Source organism: Cydia pomonella, chromosome 16, assembly GCF_033807575.1.
Source record: "Cydia pomonella isolate Wapato2018A chromosome 16, ilCydPomo1, whole genome shotgun sequence".
Classification (NCBI taxonomy): domain Eukaryota; kingdom Metazoa; phylum Arthropoda; class Insecta; order Lepidoptera; family Tortricidae; genus Cydia; species Cydia pomonella.
In genome coordinates, this window is record NC_084718.1 from 9,419,243 (window position 1) to 9,433,285 (window position 14,043).

A 14,043-nucleotide genomic window follows, 5' to 3' on the forward strand; every position below is an offset into this window, starting at 1 on the left:
GACGTTAGAAATATCGTAGATAGATCTTATTAGGATCACAGCGGAATAGAAATAAACGTCAATTTTGACATGTCTTAACTATCGATCTTTTAATGATCTTTCCAAGATCTTAAACGTGTCTTAATCATTCTTCTAATCGGGCCATATGGGTCTCCAATGGGATACATAACTAGGTACCTATTAAATACATGTTTCAACAACATTTTGGGTAGGGATGCACCGACTAGTCGTAAAAGCCGAATATCCGGCCTTATTTATAGTCGGCGATTAGTCGACAAAAAAGGGCGATTTATTGGCATTTTATAAATTATAGAAAAACAGGATACAAACGAAATAAATAGCCAATATTTATCATACTTTACTAAATTATCTATAAAGGGTGCATAAGAAAACTTTCATTCATATTATCATATGAAATTCATGTGTATGTGTGTGTGTGTGTATAATATTTTGTATTTGGTTACAATTACAATCGTAATATTAGAGCAGGTGATTAACTTATTTAAGGCATCTTTAATTAAACCGCTAGGATGCTACTAAGATGGCAATCTCATAAATCGCGGGTCTGTTAAGAAAAGTCTATATTGCTTACTTCGAATAATATATAAAGAGATAATCCGCAACGGAAATGCTAATGTAAAATTTGTATTCTGGGGATGGGGTCTTGACTAGTCACAATCAGTACGTACGGGAAATAGAGACCTGGGATAGCCCCTGGCTACTGCTGTTTTTTGTATGATATAGGAGGCAAACGAGCAGACGAAGCGCCTGTTGGTAAGCGATTACCGTCGCCCATAGAAACCTGCAAAACCAGAGGGGTTGTAATTGCGCTCACTAGAAAATACAAAAAAAATGACAGAAAATAGTTGGATGGGGACTCCCGTTTGAGCCAAGAGGGAACATCTTTCAGTTAATATGATAAATAGCGGGTATCTATGTAGAAGCATATTGATTCATTTTCAAATGCATCCAAGCTTCGACAAAGCAGCTGCAGTCGCCATCCGAATGTAACATTTATAGTGATGTAAAGTCTGACAGTAAGATTATTTTTGGCCCTGAAATAGCTTACATAATATGGCAATAATGTTCGTCCGTACGTAAGTCAAATAATATGTCAGTACCGGTCATTCAGTGGTTACATTATCTATAATATCAATTTAAAAAAAGGCTTGGAATGCTACACAATCCTTCGTCCTCTTTTAAATATTTCATTGTACTTATCCGAAATATTGCTCACATTTGATGACTTTCAACATCTATTTTCAAAGAGTACTCCTTGACAGTCAAATCAATGAGTACCCCTGATAATCCTCAACAATAGCGAAGGCCAAATATGAGTAGAATCCCGTAAGGCTTTATAGATTAAAGGTTTGGTCTATTAGCCGACTAATCGGCCATCCGAGCGCCGATTAGTCGGCTTGTCTGCAAAATCGGTTGCCGGTACATCACTAATATTGTGATACCATATTAAAACATTTTATTAGGTTTTTTATTAGCTAGCAAGATAAATTTAAGGAAAGTGAACTCTAAATGGTAGATAAAATAAGTAAATAGTAAGAATGATATTAAACGCTTTTTTCCTAATCATAATATTATATACATATCTATAGGTACCTAGGTATTATATTTGTGAAGTAACAATATTGTTTGTACTTTAAATATTTACTGCTGACATTTTTAGAACTAGCAATAGGTAACTACTAATTGATAAAATGTAAATAAAAGTTAACAAAAAACATCAGTGTTGGTATGGTTTGACTCAATACAAATAGAACCGAAGATACCGATTTAATGTTATTCTGATAAAGTTAATCCACACCTGACCTGACATCAACAATGTGGAGCACCTGCATTCAACGATGTCAAAGTACAAACAAAATAAGAGTAATACTAACTAGTCATTGCAAGTGTAACTTACCTTCAGTCCTCACTCTATCTCACGTCACTCACACGCCAACCGGCCCGTGTCAACACAATCAGTCAGAATTTTAAATCACAGTTTTGTTTGTTTACCTACATGAATTTGTACTGAATAAGATATAATAACAGCATGTTGTGCTAGGGCGGGCTCGTAGCGCCGACTAGCGGAGGGCGCGCGGAACCTCCAGGGCGGGGCGGGGGTGCTCCGTCTCCCTCGCACGCACTACCCGATTGACACAACACTCGGTAGCGTTACGCAAAAACGGTGCTTTTATCAATGACATAGGAGATATAATATTAATAGTAGGCGCGCCGTCGCCGGGGCGACGAGGCTCGTGCTTGTAGTAGGGTAGGATTTGACTGCGAATATCTTTACCTATCGGTTCTTTTGCTACAGTACCTACGATACAAAAAGCTGTATAAGAAAACTACCTAGTTTATGTACGTTTCCAGAGGTCTTATTGTTATACTTAGCACAGTACAGTTCTACCAACACCTTTGTAAGTATGTGATTTTCGAAACAAAATCGAGCTGTTAGTACTGAATGAAGAATTCTACTACAGTTTAATTATATCATCAAAATTACGTTAGTTTCTTAGAAGATTCTGGTTGTTTTTTAACGTTACACTCGGCTTAAAATACGGCTAAAGTGGCCAAATATATCGTAGGTAACATACCTTTGTTACATAGAAATAATTAAGCATGTGCCATTTTCCAGGTGTATATGCTTAGGTACTTAGGCCGTCATTTAGCCATCACTAAGTATTTGATGCTGACTGTATATACGAGTAGATACCTACTCTAAGTATTAATATTGCAAAGTTTTTGCCAAAAATATCATTTTTGGTACAAGCTTTTATCGCTGACTGTACTTTTTTACCATAGGCAATTAATAGTTATGGAGACAATTCTAAAAACCCCAAACACAATAAGAGCGTTTCCACATTGTCCGATCCGATATCGGATGTAGGATCCCACATCCGTGTAGTCAGGCCGCGCGGGCGCGCCCAGGCGCCGTCTTTAGGAGTCACGCACACTACAACAAACATTATGCCTACACATATGCACACAAACAAATGTTATCGGTCCGACAGCTGACGGAGGCCGCCGGCATGGCTAAAATTATCGAAAGCGCCATTCTGATATCGGATGTCGGGCAATGTGAAAACGCTCTTAGGTTACGTTGTTTCATCACAAGAGTTCCTATGGTCACCGCCTGTCTCCAGGCATATATTGTATAATATTGCATTGTCGCCCAACTTACAAATTACTAGCAAACTACCATACAAATTTTCAGCTCAATCGGAATTCGGGAAGTGGGTCAAATTTAGGTTCCAAAATTTGACCCACACTAACTAACAAACTAAAATATTAACAGTACAAGTTAAAAGAAAGCTGGTAATAAGTTGAAGGGCGGATCCTGGGGGCTCATGGGCTAGGTCTAGGACAACAGTAGATATTTTTGTAAACTGACGATGCCCCACCCCCCTGACTTTATTATCAGATGACCCCCCTGACTATAAAGCTGAATCCGCCCTTCAAAAAGTTGCATGTAAACAGTAGTAGTCAAATGTGTAGGTCAAATGAAAAGTACCTATCTATTGAGATCCTTAAACAACAACAAATCGTTAAGTAATTAATTTCTTTTAGGGTTTACAATGTTATGTTAATTAGTTTAGTCTAGTGTCCGTCTAGTGTATTAGTATTCATGCTGTTGTGCGCATAATATATATAATGGAGCGCTGACCCCCCTAATAAGCAGCGCGGGCTTGCAACTTTGCAAAAGATAACTTTTATTTTTGCCATCCTTTAGATAGGATTCTGTCTGATGACATACATGTGCATAATTTAAATAACAAATGATTGCAGAAATTTCCAGTCATATCTCAGTCTGTAGTGGCCTTGAGCGCCTGATGTTTTCATCCCGGGAGCGTAATAAACCGTTTAGAGAGGGGACAAGTGACTTTCGCTGAAGGATTTATGGAGGAATCTCCAGAATTAATTCGGCCCGATTGTGGCCCCCGTGCTCGTCAAGGGGTGACGCCAGCAGATTTGAAAGATTATTTACATAATTACAACTAACATTCGGCAATATTTGCTTGTGAAATATAGATATAAAAGGGGTCCCGTACTTCCCATCGAGTTTAAAATATTTTTGGTCATTTGTATCGTTAGATGCTCAATAACTGTGAAACTTCTATGAAATGAGCGTTTAATTTCGCCGCTAGGGGCGGTAGTGGAGACGGAGGTCTTTCGGAATGTCAAATGCATAGAATTTTTGGGGTTTTCAAGCTTTTTTATCGCGAATTTTCACTACAATCTTCTATTGTGTAGGTATATTAGAACGTATTTTTTTTACAAAAATAAGCATAGAAGAATTTTGAGATCTGTTTGTTCTGGACTTTCATCTACAGTGTCGCCAACTGTGAGCACAAAAACGGTAATCCTCATTATGACGTTTACTTAACACTTGCACCGTCTGGGATATCAAAATCGCTGCCAACTTAGCTAGTTCTGACTCTACTTAAATCTTGTATACTGTAGTGGCAAACTGGATCGTACACTATTAAGCTATGCTTGTAGTGCTAAGTCGTAGTCTAAGTCCCGGTATCCAGAGGCAGGTATTAAAAACATTTGGTATGGGCGTAACGACGACTATGTGTCGTGATTAACACTGGATCCATCCGATGTACCTACCGTACGTTATGATTGATTGATTGATTGGATGGCTCGCCGCTGCCGTAGAATACCCGGCAGGACCCCAACATACGTGCATTCTTTCCATTTTACGGACGTTATTTTGGTTTATAGGAACCAAAACTTGGGGTTCTTAGAAAAATAAACGTATCTACATGTTATAAAGGATTGGCAATGCACATGTGACGCCATGATGATACCGTATGCTTGTTTGCCACTGGCGTGGTATGAATAGACCATTTAATAGGTTTCAGACACCTAGATTAGTCACTAGATAGTTATACGCGCGAGGCAATTTCCTCACGCACAAACCGGCCAGTGTAGATATGCCTCGGCCGAGGCGGTGCGCTCAGGCGAGGAAAACGCGCGCGCCGCCTCAGCCGAGGTACGTCTACACTGGCCGGTTTGTGCGTGAGAAAATTGCCTCGCGCGTATGCTCGCTCTGTGTTGACCCGCCTACTAATTACTAATTAATTCATTTTAAATGTTTTAACGTCCTATCTAATCAACGGATGCAATCGATACGGTAGCGGTTATTTTTATCAGAACCTATAACCGCACAAATATCTCTAACATGTTTATTTTTACTATAGCTATATATCGGTACTTACTAATTGGTAGTAACCAAAGTGCAAACATAAATTTTTCAGAGTGTCCTGCAGGTCACGCTGATAATTAAGTATGTCGCTTAACTTCAAACTCTGATAAATCCATTCGACCCTTTTAAGAAATATCTACCCTATTACCTTTGCTTAATACCAAAATCGCAAAATTGGACATTTGGATTTATCCAAGTTAAGCGACACAATAAAATTATAGTCACTGGCATTAGCACAGTCAAAAATGGTAAGAAATTGAAACAAATTCTTGAGGTTTAGATAAACTTCGCCTCCGAAATCATTTTTCAATAATACTCTAAATAACTTGTAGCTTGTTTATTTAAATTATGCATATAAAAATATACAAAACAACTAAAATGTAAAGGCAACTAAAACAATTGCATAAGTACAATATTTAAGTTGGTAACTAAAAACTTGTTTCACAACAGTAGTCTTGTACTTAGAAGCTAATGCAGATTATACAAATAATTTAATAGATTATAACTCACATTACTCGATAATAGTGACTGTATAAATTGGTTCTATCTAAAAACAAATGAGCTTAAGATTTATTCAAAAGAAAATGTAATACTAACGTTAAAGTAGACTATGTAAAGTGTTTTTAGTCAATATTTTTTTAAATATACCTATGGTATTTTTTTGAACTCTGTGGTTAAATGATGTTGAGGTAACAATTGCTTCTGTTTGTAATGGTAAATTAACCAATAAGAATGGATTCTAGCTTCCCGGACTCATGCAGAGCCTTGACATCAGAACCACCGCCGACACAGTTGCCATTGATGAACACCTGCGGAACCTAGAACGTAATAATTGCAAATAAATGCTACTAGGAAACCTCTATGAGCACGAAACTGAGTGAGGTGTCAATTATCCTAAAACATTTTTTTTTAATCTTGAGAAATATACCGAAATTTTATGTCTTTATGTTGAGGTATTGAGTGATTTGTAGTAATTTAACTTTTACAGTACATATATGAAATATTTTGGTTAATAGTATAGAGCAAAGAATTATCCAAAAAACCTAATATTATAGCTTCTGTGTCAATGTTGAAATAAAAAGTGGCTTTGGTTTCATTTAATCTTAATTTCATTTTATCCATTTACCAAAATTCCTAGATTTTAAAATGGAATAGTTTCAAACTGTCTGAATCTCAGAATGCCTAACGTTTTTCCCGATAATACTAAATTTAGCTCCTGCAGAGTGTAAAAAAAAATATAAACACAAAGGTTATAAAAATGCAATTTAAACTTAAAATATTTAAAAAATAAGTCTATCTCTACTCATAGTGTTGTGTTCTAGCCGGTGACTAAGGTTCCCAGAGAGCTCAATGAGGGGCGGGGGGGGTTAGGGTTGGCAACGCGCATATAACTCCTCTGGAGTTGCAGGCGTACATAGGCTACGGAGACTGCTTACCATCAGGCAGGCCGTATGCTTGTTTGCCACCGGCGTAGTGTAAAAAAAAAACAGACTTAGAAGGTAAAAAGTAGATAAGCAACAGATACTACAAGTCATCTTTGCACAAGCCAAACATAACAGTCAGACATAATGTCATAGGTCATAACAAGGAAAAACCAAATTTCTTGTGTACAAGAAAATGTATTCACATTTAACACAAGACAAGAGAAAATTTTAAAGCTTGGGCCTAATGGCAGCCTCTGGGGATGGCAAGCAGGATTTTGCCTCGCGCAACAACCTTGCCTAAGCCTAATTTCTAAAAACTTGCACTCCTAAACAAATCTGTTTAGTCATTTATTTGGACTGAAACCACTGTAGGGGACAAAGAAATAACTGTATATACATACTTAATCCTCAATTCTTTGACAGTCAGTATATATATAAAAAGGGACAATATACTGTAATCAAGCATTTCTTTCTCAAGTCTTTTTTTAGTATGTTAACTCTTTCTTAGTTTACAAACTTTTTCCCATTTGCCCCATGTGACTGCCACCACACATGAGGCCGGGACAGATGAGAATGATTCATATGAATGCACCTATTCCTATCTCTGTACAGCAGAGACAAGTGACCCCTCAAAATATAGCATCAGTAAGCCTGAATAACACTGATTTCTTACCGTTCGAATTCCTGTGATTGAAGCAAGGTTGCCCTGAATGTCAGCACCGTCATCTCGCTGGTCTAGCTCTATCACTTGGAAGGGCTGCTTTACTTTATTGAAGACCTGATATGGTAATTAAGAATATTAAGATTACTTCAACATCTTTGTTCTGTATATAGCTCCAATGTGACCTGAATAGTTTAAAAAAGTAGTGAGAAATGATTTGTAACCAAAGGAAATAAGGTTAGTTTCGGTAGAAAACCTAATAATTTTATTAACAAATTGTAAAATACACACTATGACTCATATACAGTACTTTTTTATTTCGTAATGCCAAAGCGAATACTTAGGACACTTACTTCTTTAGCCATAGTGCAGTACGGGCAATATGACTTTGAAAACACAACAACTTTTTCCTTAGAAATAGTGTCTTTGATGAATTGTTGAATTTCCGCTGAGTTCGCCATTTTCGTGGTGGTGGGCCGGATAATTTTACTAACTTGAGTTCCCATCAAATCAAACCTGTTTTTGAACTGTCAAGTGTCAATTTTTGCACACTCCACTAGTGTCACTGTCACTGTCCAAACCATAGATGGTAGGATCCTATGGATGTGCTATACGCGTGCGCCCGTGAGAGACAGAACATACGTAATGCGACAAAATTAAAAGCACGGTTTAACATTCCTGACAACATACCAAAAACAAGCTACGTAATTTAGTCGGGTTATTTGTTGCCCACCATAAACCATATTAAAATTTGTGGTGGGGAATAGAAATGACTGTGATAAGGACAACCAATAATAGCGCTTTCTCTGCTACTCCTACTGCAAGATACATAAGACTATCCCGTTCGGTCATTTCATCCCACCGTACATGCTTGATCCAGTTATACTAGATTCATGGTAATCAAATTAAAAGTTCCTAATTGAACACGCGATAACGATAACATGTATTTGTTTAGATAAAACCATTAGACGTGAAGATAAAGAGTTAGAGAGCCGCCTGCAAAATGTCGTACCGACTTGATACGGCGATGAAATGCGAATGGTTTCCCATAAAAGTGGTGCTAAGTATGAATATGCCACGACGGAACTTGCTGAAAGTAAAAAGAAAAGAAAGTCATTTCCGGTGCGGAAAAGGCGGCGTTAAGTGCCAATTATATCCACATTCCACACTTTATCAGGCCTCATATTAGGCCCGTATTCGTGCCCGAGAAAGAGTATTTTTCAGTTTCACCAAAAATCAAGACATCGCACATAATTGAAATGTAAAAAAAAATGCTTCATATGCAAAAATATCAAACATTGAACATTTTTGGCAATTAGAGACAAAGTATTTTTTAAATTTCAAATATTGATGTGCTGATATTCCGTGAAACAAAAACCGTTTATCAGGCCCGAAATCAGTCCCGATTTCGGGCTTAAAATAGTAGTCGTTGGACAAATTTATTATATTTTATACGCCTAAGCGTTACTGGTGCGTAGTTTAAACGCTCAAATAAAATAAATATGACCACATAAGCCCTATAATTAACGCACTTATTTTCGAAAAGTTAACTATTATAGATTTTTTTAATGTTAGATTTAGCCCATTAAACTGAACGTCATCTTGCTTTGCATTATGGTGTGTGGAATAAAAGGAGGAACATCTGTATGTATGAAAAGTGTCCATCAAAAAACATTAAATAGGCGGCGTCACAATACACCGAAATGGAATGTCATAGACCTAGTATTTATATAGATGTGCTATACGCGTGCGCCCGTGAGGAACAGAACATACGCAATGCGACAAAATTAAAAACACATTTTAAAATTCCTGACAACATACCCAAAACAACCTACGTAATTTGGTCGGGCTATTTGTTGCCCCTCCACCATTTGATCTCATCATTATATTATTATACCTCTATGGTTCATGTAATCCATAAGCTTTTCTCACCACCTTCTTAACCCATCACCTAGACCAAAAGCGCCGGTGTCTTGGCATTTTTCTTGATCTCTCCAAGGCCTTCGATACGGTCTCGATTCCTATCCTTTTGCACAAATTAGAGCACCTGGGTGTCCGAGGTATCGCCTTGAATATGTTTCACGATTATTTATCAGACAAGACGCAATCAGTAAAATTAGCTACGGCGTCCCCCAGGGCAGCATTCTGGGCCCCACGCTCTTTCAGTGTGAACGAACTGTGTAAGCTGTCACTACCAAATTGCAAAATCATCAAATTGAATTCATCTCTACCCACTCAACCACTTTCAATACAAAGCCACATATGTCAGTCTCCTTCGTCTAACTGCCTATGTCCTTCTCTTGCTTTGACCTCTAGTATAAATTATCTTGGAGTTGTTCTGGATCAAAAACTAGATTGGCGTACCCACATACACTCTTTGAGTGCTCGAGTCAGGAAACTGATGTACATCTTTAAGCAACTTCGTCATTCAGCCGACTCCAGAATCCTGATGATGGTGTATAAATCGCTATGCCAAACTCTCCTCACGTACTGTTTACCACTCTGGGGAGCAGCTGGTAAGACAACTATGATAACAATTGAACGTGCACAGAGAGCATTGCTAAAAGTGGCAACTTCCAAACCATTTAGATTCCCCACCGCTCAATTATACGCAGAGTGTAGGGTCCTTACAGTTAGACAACTATTCGTTCTTCGTGCTATTCTTCGCCGACATCGTCACCTCCCTCTCTGTGCCAAAGTAATAAGCAAGCTAAGTAAGCAAACTTGTTGCCAGGTGGTTCCCCAGCGACCAGTATTTGCTAACCACCAATACATATCAATGAGTGCCCGTATTTATAATAAAATTAATAAACAATTAAATATTTACCCTCTTAACTCCTATAACTGCAAAGCAAAACTAACTGCCTTTTTACAAACACTATCTTATCAGGAAACAGGAAAAAATATGAGCTGTATATCTTTAAATATTGATAAAAAATTTTTTAATGTGGGGCATAAAATTATAGAAGAAATTTCGTGATTGAGTGATTATATTCGTTTGTGATTGACGTCCGTCAGTAGAAAAAGGCGGATTTTTTTTTAAATGTAGGCGCAAAGGGTTGTCCTTTCATAGAACATTTGAATTCCGCGCGTTTTTCTACTGACTATAAAAAATTACATTTTAGTACGTCTGTATCTAGTATATTCTGGCAATTCAAGCTAAAATTGTACTCATCATTAACTAGTCGGCTAGGTTCTGAGTAGTGAAATCGTGCTAAGTGAACTCTGATTTAGACGTACCAGCATCAGCTGCCTGTCTAAAACTAAATAATAATAATAATAAACACCTTGAGAGACTCTTGCTAGGTGGTTGGATCAAGGGTCAGATGCAGAAGGCGGTGATCTTGGACACGGCGTGGATAGTCCGCCTGTTCCTCTCTCTGCGGCCCTGACGACCGGCAGCTTGGGCCTTGCCCCGCTGCTGGTGGCACCCTAGGTTAGGTTTTTTATAATGTGTTTATATCTTTTGTATTGTTTTGTAAGCGTTTTTATATTTTACTTTTATATACATATTGTAAAAAACCTAACGTAAGAGAAAAAATTAAATAAAGGGAATAATAATAATAAGTTAACATTGGCCAATAATTCAAATATTAGTCTGGCAAACCAATAGGGTTGTTTCCATCTACAAATCTTACGGCAGAATTGTATCCCAATAAATACTTTTGGATTATAAGAACATGTTAAACTACTTTTAGGGGACCTGTAATGGCCATATTTTTGTAAATATTGAATTTAAAATACCTTTTGGCACACGTCACGTGACCAAACTCGAAACGTCATTGAAGATTCTGATGACGTCACAACTCGGATTGACACTATTGACAGTTAGGCGATAAACAACAAATGACAAATGTCAGTTGACAGTTCGTATCTTCTACGTGTGTATGTGTCAAACCGTAAACTGTGACGTCACACAATTTTCAAAGAGAGTTTTGGGCGCGAAAGCATCTGTCAAAATATATTATGTTAATTTAACATATTTAAAGCCGTTTTAGTAGAAACAATTTCCTAAGTAATTCATCCATACAATATGTACCTACATACAATGCTAAAATCTTTTCCTTTTGTATTACCGTCCTCGAATAAAAATAATGGAACGAAATAATTATATGGATTTTTATTAGGTAAGAGTTTAGATTATGATTAATGCTTGACATCATTCGTTGTAAGGAAATGTTTGTTTGTACACCTGTAAAAGTAGAGTCTTGGTGTGGTGGTGGTAATTACCGGCAATGTAACCCATTTCTCACAAACAATAAAGATTATGATTATGATTAATATAACAATAAAAACAGAATTATTGCAGTCACAAAAATTTTAAGTTTGACAATCATTGCTGTAAATGGGTAAAGATCGGATTGTAGCTTTCAGATCTTTACCTGCAAGGACCAAGATCGGAAATCGGTCTACAGCAGTCCTAAGTCTGTTTTGACTAAATTTAATGCATTACCTACTCGTAGATTTCAATTTTATTGTAGGTATGGAAAATTAAGTCTGGAATACTTTTTTTAAATTTTCATTTCGTGCCATTATTATTTATAGGTATATCGTTGTCTGAGTGAGTAGGTATCCACAACATAAGCCTTCTTGAGCTTACTGTTAGAGGTACAATAATATAGAGATGAAATGGGGGAGGGGCGAGATGACCGAACGAGATGTACTTATGGAACTTTCAGGTAGAAGTAGCATTGTCGTCAAATATTAAAAATAACCCGATCAAATTACGTAGGTTGTTTTTGGTATGTTGTCAACATCGATGTATGTTGTCAGGAACAGGAATTTGGTATGTTGAAGAAGGTTGTTGGAACACAAGCCTTCTGGGCTTACTGTGAGACTTAGTCAATTTGTGTAAGAATGTCCCTATAATATTTATTTATTTACTAATGTTAAAACGAGTATTTAATTTAGACGCATTGCGTATGTTCTGTCCCTCAGTTCCCTCACGGGCGTACGCGTATAGCACGATACGATACGATACGATAATTTATTGATAAAATATATTTTACATGTCATGTCTTAATACTAGGTACTTAAAATCTATTATTTACATAATTCGTTATTTGGTTAACTAACCAGTTGCTATTTATTCTAATAATCGATTTAATGTTACATAAGTATTATACTTATTGCTTAGTCTGGCACTCGAAAATAGGCATCCAACGAGTAGTAGGCCTCAGCTACTAGTTTATTTTTAAACGAGCAGTAGCTAGTGGCATTTCTTATTTCGTGTGGCAATGCGTTGTATATCTTGGGTCCCATCGTGTGTAGACACTTTTTCGATTTGGCAAGCCGTGTTCGAGGAGGTCGCAGCTCGTCGCACCTCCTGCTATTCGCCCTTCGTGCGTCACCTCTGGTAGAAAAGTGCAATAGATTACGTCGCACGTACTTTGCCACTTCGAGAATGTATACACACGGTAAGGTGGGTATTTTAGCGGTTTTAAATAGCTCTTGAGCTGGATGGTCCCATGAGACCCCTGATATACAATCGCGCGTTTTTGTATGAGGAATGGTCTCATTCGGTCAGCGGCATCCCCCCACAGGTCAACACCATATGAAAGTAGAGAGTGAGCGTAGCCAAAATAGGCTTTCCTGACATTGGCCGTTTCCAGACTAGGTCGCAGTCTACTTAGCGCGAAGCAGGCAGATGCCAGGCGGTCACATAACCAGTCTATGTGTGGGCTCCACGATAGTTTGCTATCTATAACAAAACCACGTCTGTAGGATCCAGTGGCGGCGCGTCACAAATATTCGTAGGGAACCCGGCGCTGATTTTGCTTTCCTTTTCTCCATGAACTGATCGTGAAAGTACTCAACGGGCTGATATTAGACAAGCCGGTGAGAATCGAGTTCTTTGAACGATCCGCCACTGGTAGGATCCTACCATATATGTCCTATATTCACTTTTCTAGTAATTTTAGTAGGTAGTAAAAGTATTATAGTTTTATAGTAAAAGGTAAATTAAAATAACGGGCATTACGTGCATAACTAAACGAAGTAATGACGTCATTTTGCAGGGCTGTTGTTTAAAAGAGGAAATGAGGTCAATCTCGACAATGCAGATAGTATCACCACCTCGTACGTTAAATAATATATTTGTAACAATAGCGCAGTCAGCCATACAAATAAAGTCCTCGTGTAAATTAACTAACCCTTATTGTTCTATAGGTTTTTATGGTGTAAATGTGCATGTGGATGGCGTACTCTACCAAATTAACCCATTACGCACGTCGTACGTAACTACTTGTATGACTTCCATGTCCTTTTATTGTTGTATAAAATAATAGTTTGAATGTACCTACCTACTCGTATGTATTAACATACAATAACAAATAAAACTCGTGATCATCATAGCGACATTCAATCCGATAGTAAGATTAGTCATCGTTTTAAAGTAAATGGCATGAATGAAGAAGAAGAAGAAATTTAAGAGTAAGGTTAAAAAAAACAGGCTGCACATGCTGTGTTGGACTCAACACAAATACCTAGTAGGTATGGAGTTTTTTATTTTGCCTACCTTACCAAAATTACTACGGATCATCATTCGCAGCGTCAGGTATAAACCAGCTAATGTCAACACGATCAGATTATAGACGCGACGGTCGGACGTCTCAGTTATAGGTACCTATCTATCTACGATCAATTCACGGCGTACGGGCAACGACAAGTAAAAAATTAAGACTGCTGTTTGGCAAAGACAGGTATGCTATGTTTAATTGCTTAATAATGAATGATCTTATGAT

At 37.6% G+C, this 14,043-nt stretch overlaps 2 protein-coding genes across 2 annotated transcripts in view; both read right to left on the reverse strand.

The window, feature by feature from the left end:
* LOC133526120 (uncharacterized) overlaps nt 1-3,444 on the reverse strand; it is a 77,353-nt gene extending 73,909 nt beyond the window's left edge. Inside the window, exon 1 of the mRNA XM_061862599.1 lies at nt 1,919-3,444. The gene's annotated coding sequence lies outside the window, so the exon portion shown is untranslated. The remainder of the gene's footprint in view (nt 1-1,918) is intronic.
* A 2,093-nt stretch (nt 3,445-5,537) lies between these two features.
* Nucleotides 5,538-7,860, reverse strand: LOC133526124 (uncharacterized). The gene is made up of 3 exons (XM_061862604.1): nt 7,654-7,860; nt 7,313-7,417; nt 5,538-6,033 (listed from the first exon to the last, which is right to left on the reverse strand). The coding sequence occupies exons 1-3, from the start codon at nt 7,804-7,806 to the stop codon at nt 5,935-5,937; spliced, it is 357 nt and encodes a 118-aa protein (XP_061718588.1). The 5' UTR covers nt 7,807-7,860; the 3' UTR covers nt 5,538-5,934.
* Between the last annotated feature and the right edge of the window lie 6,183 nt (nt 7,861-14,043).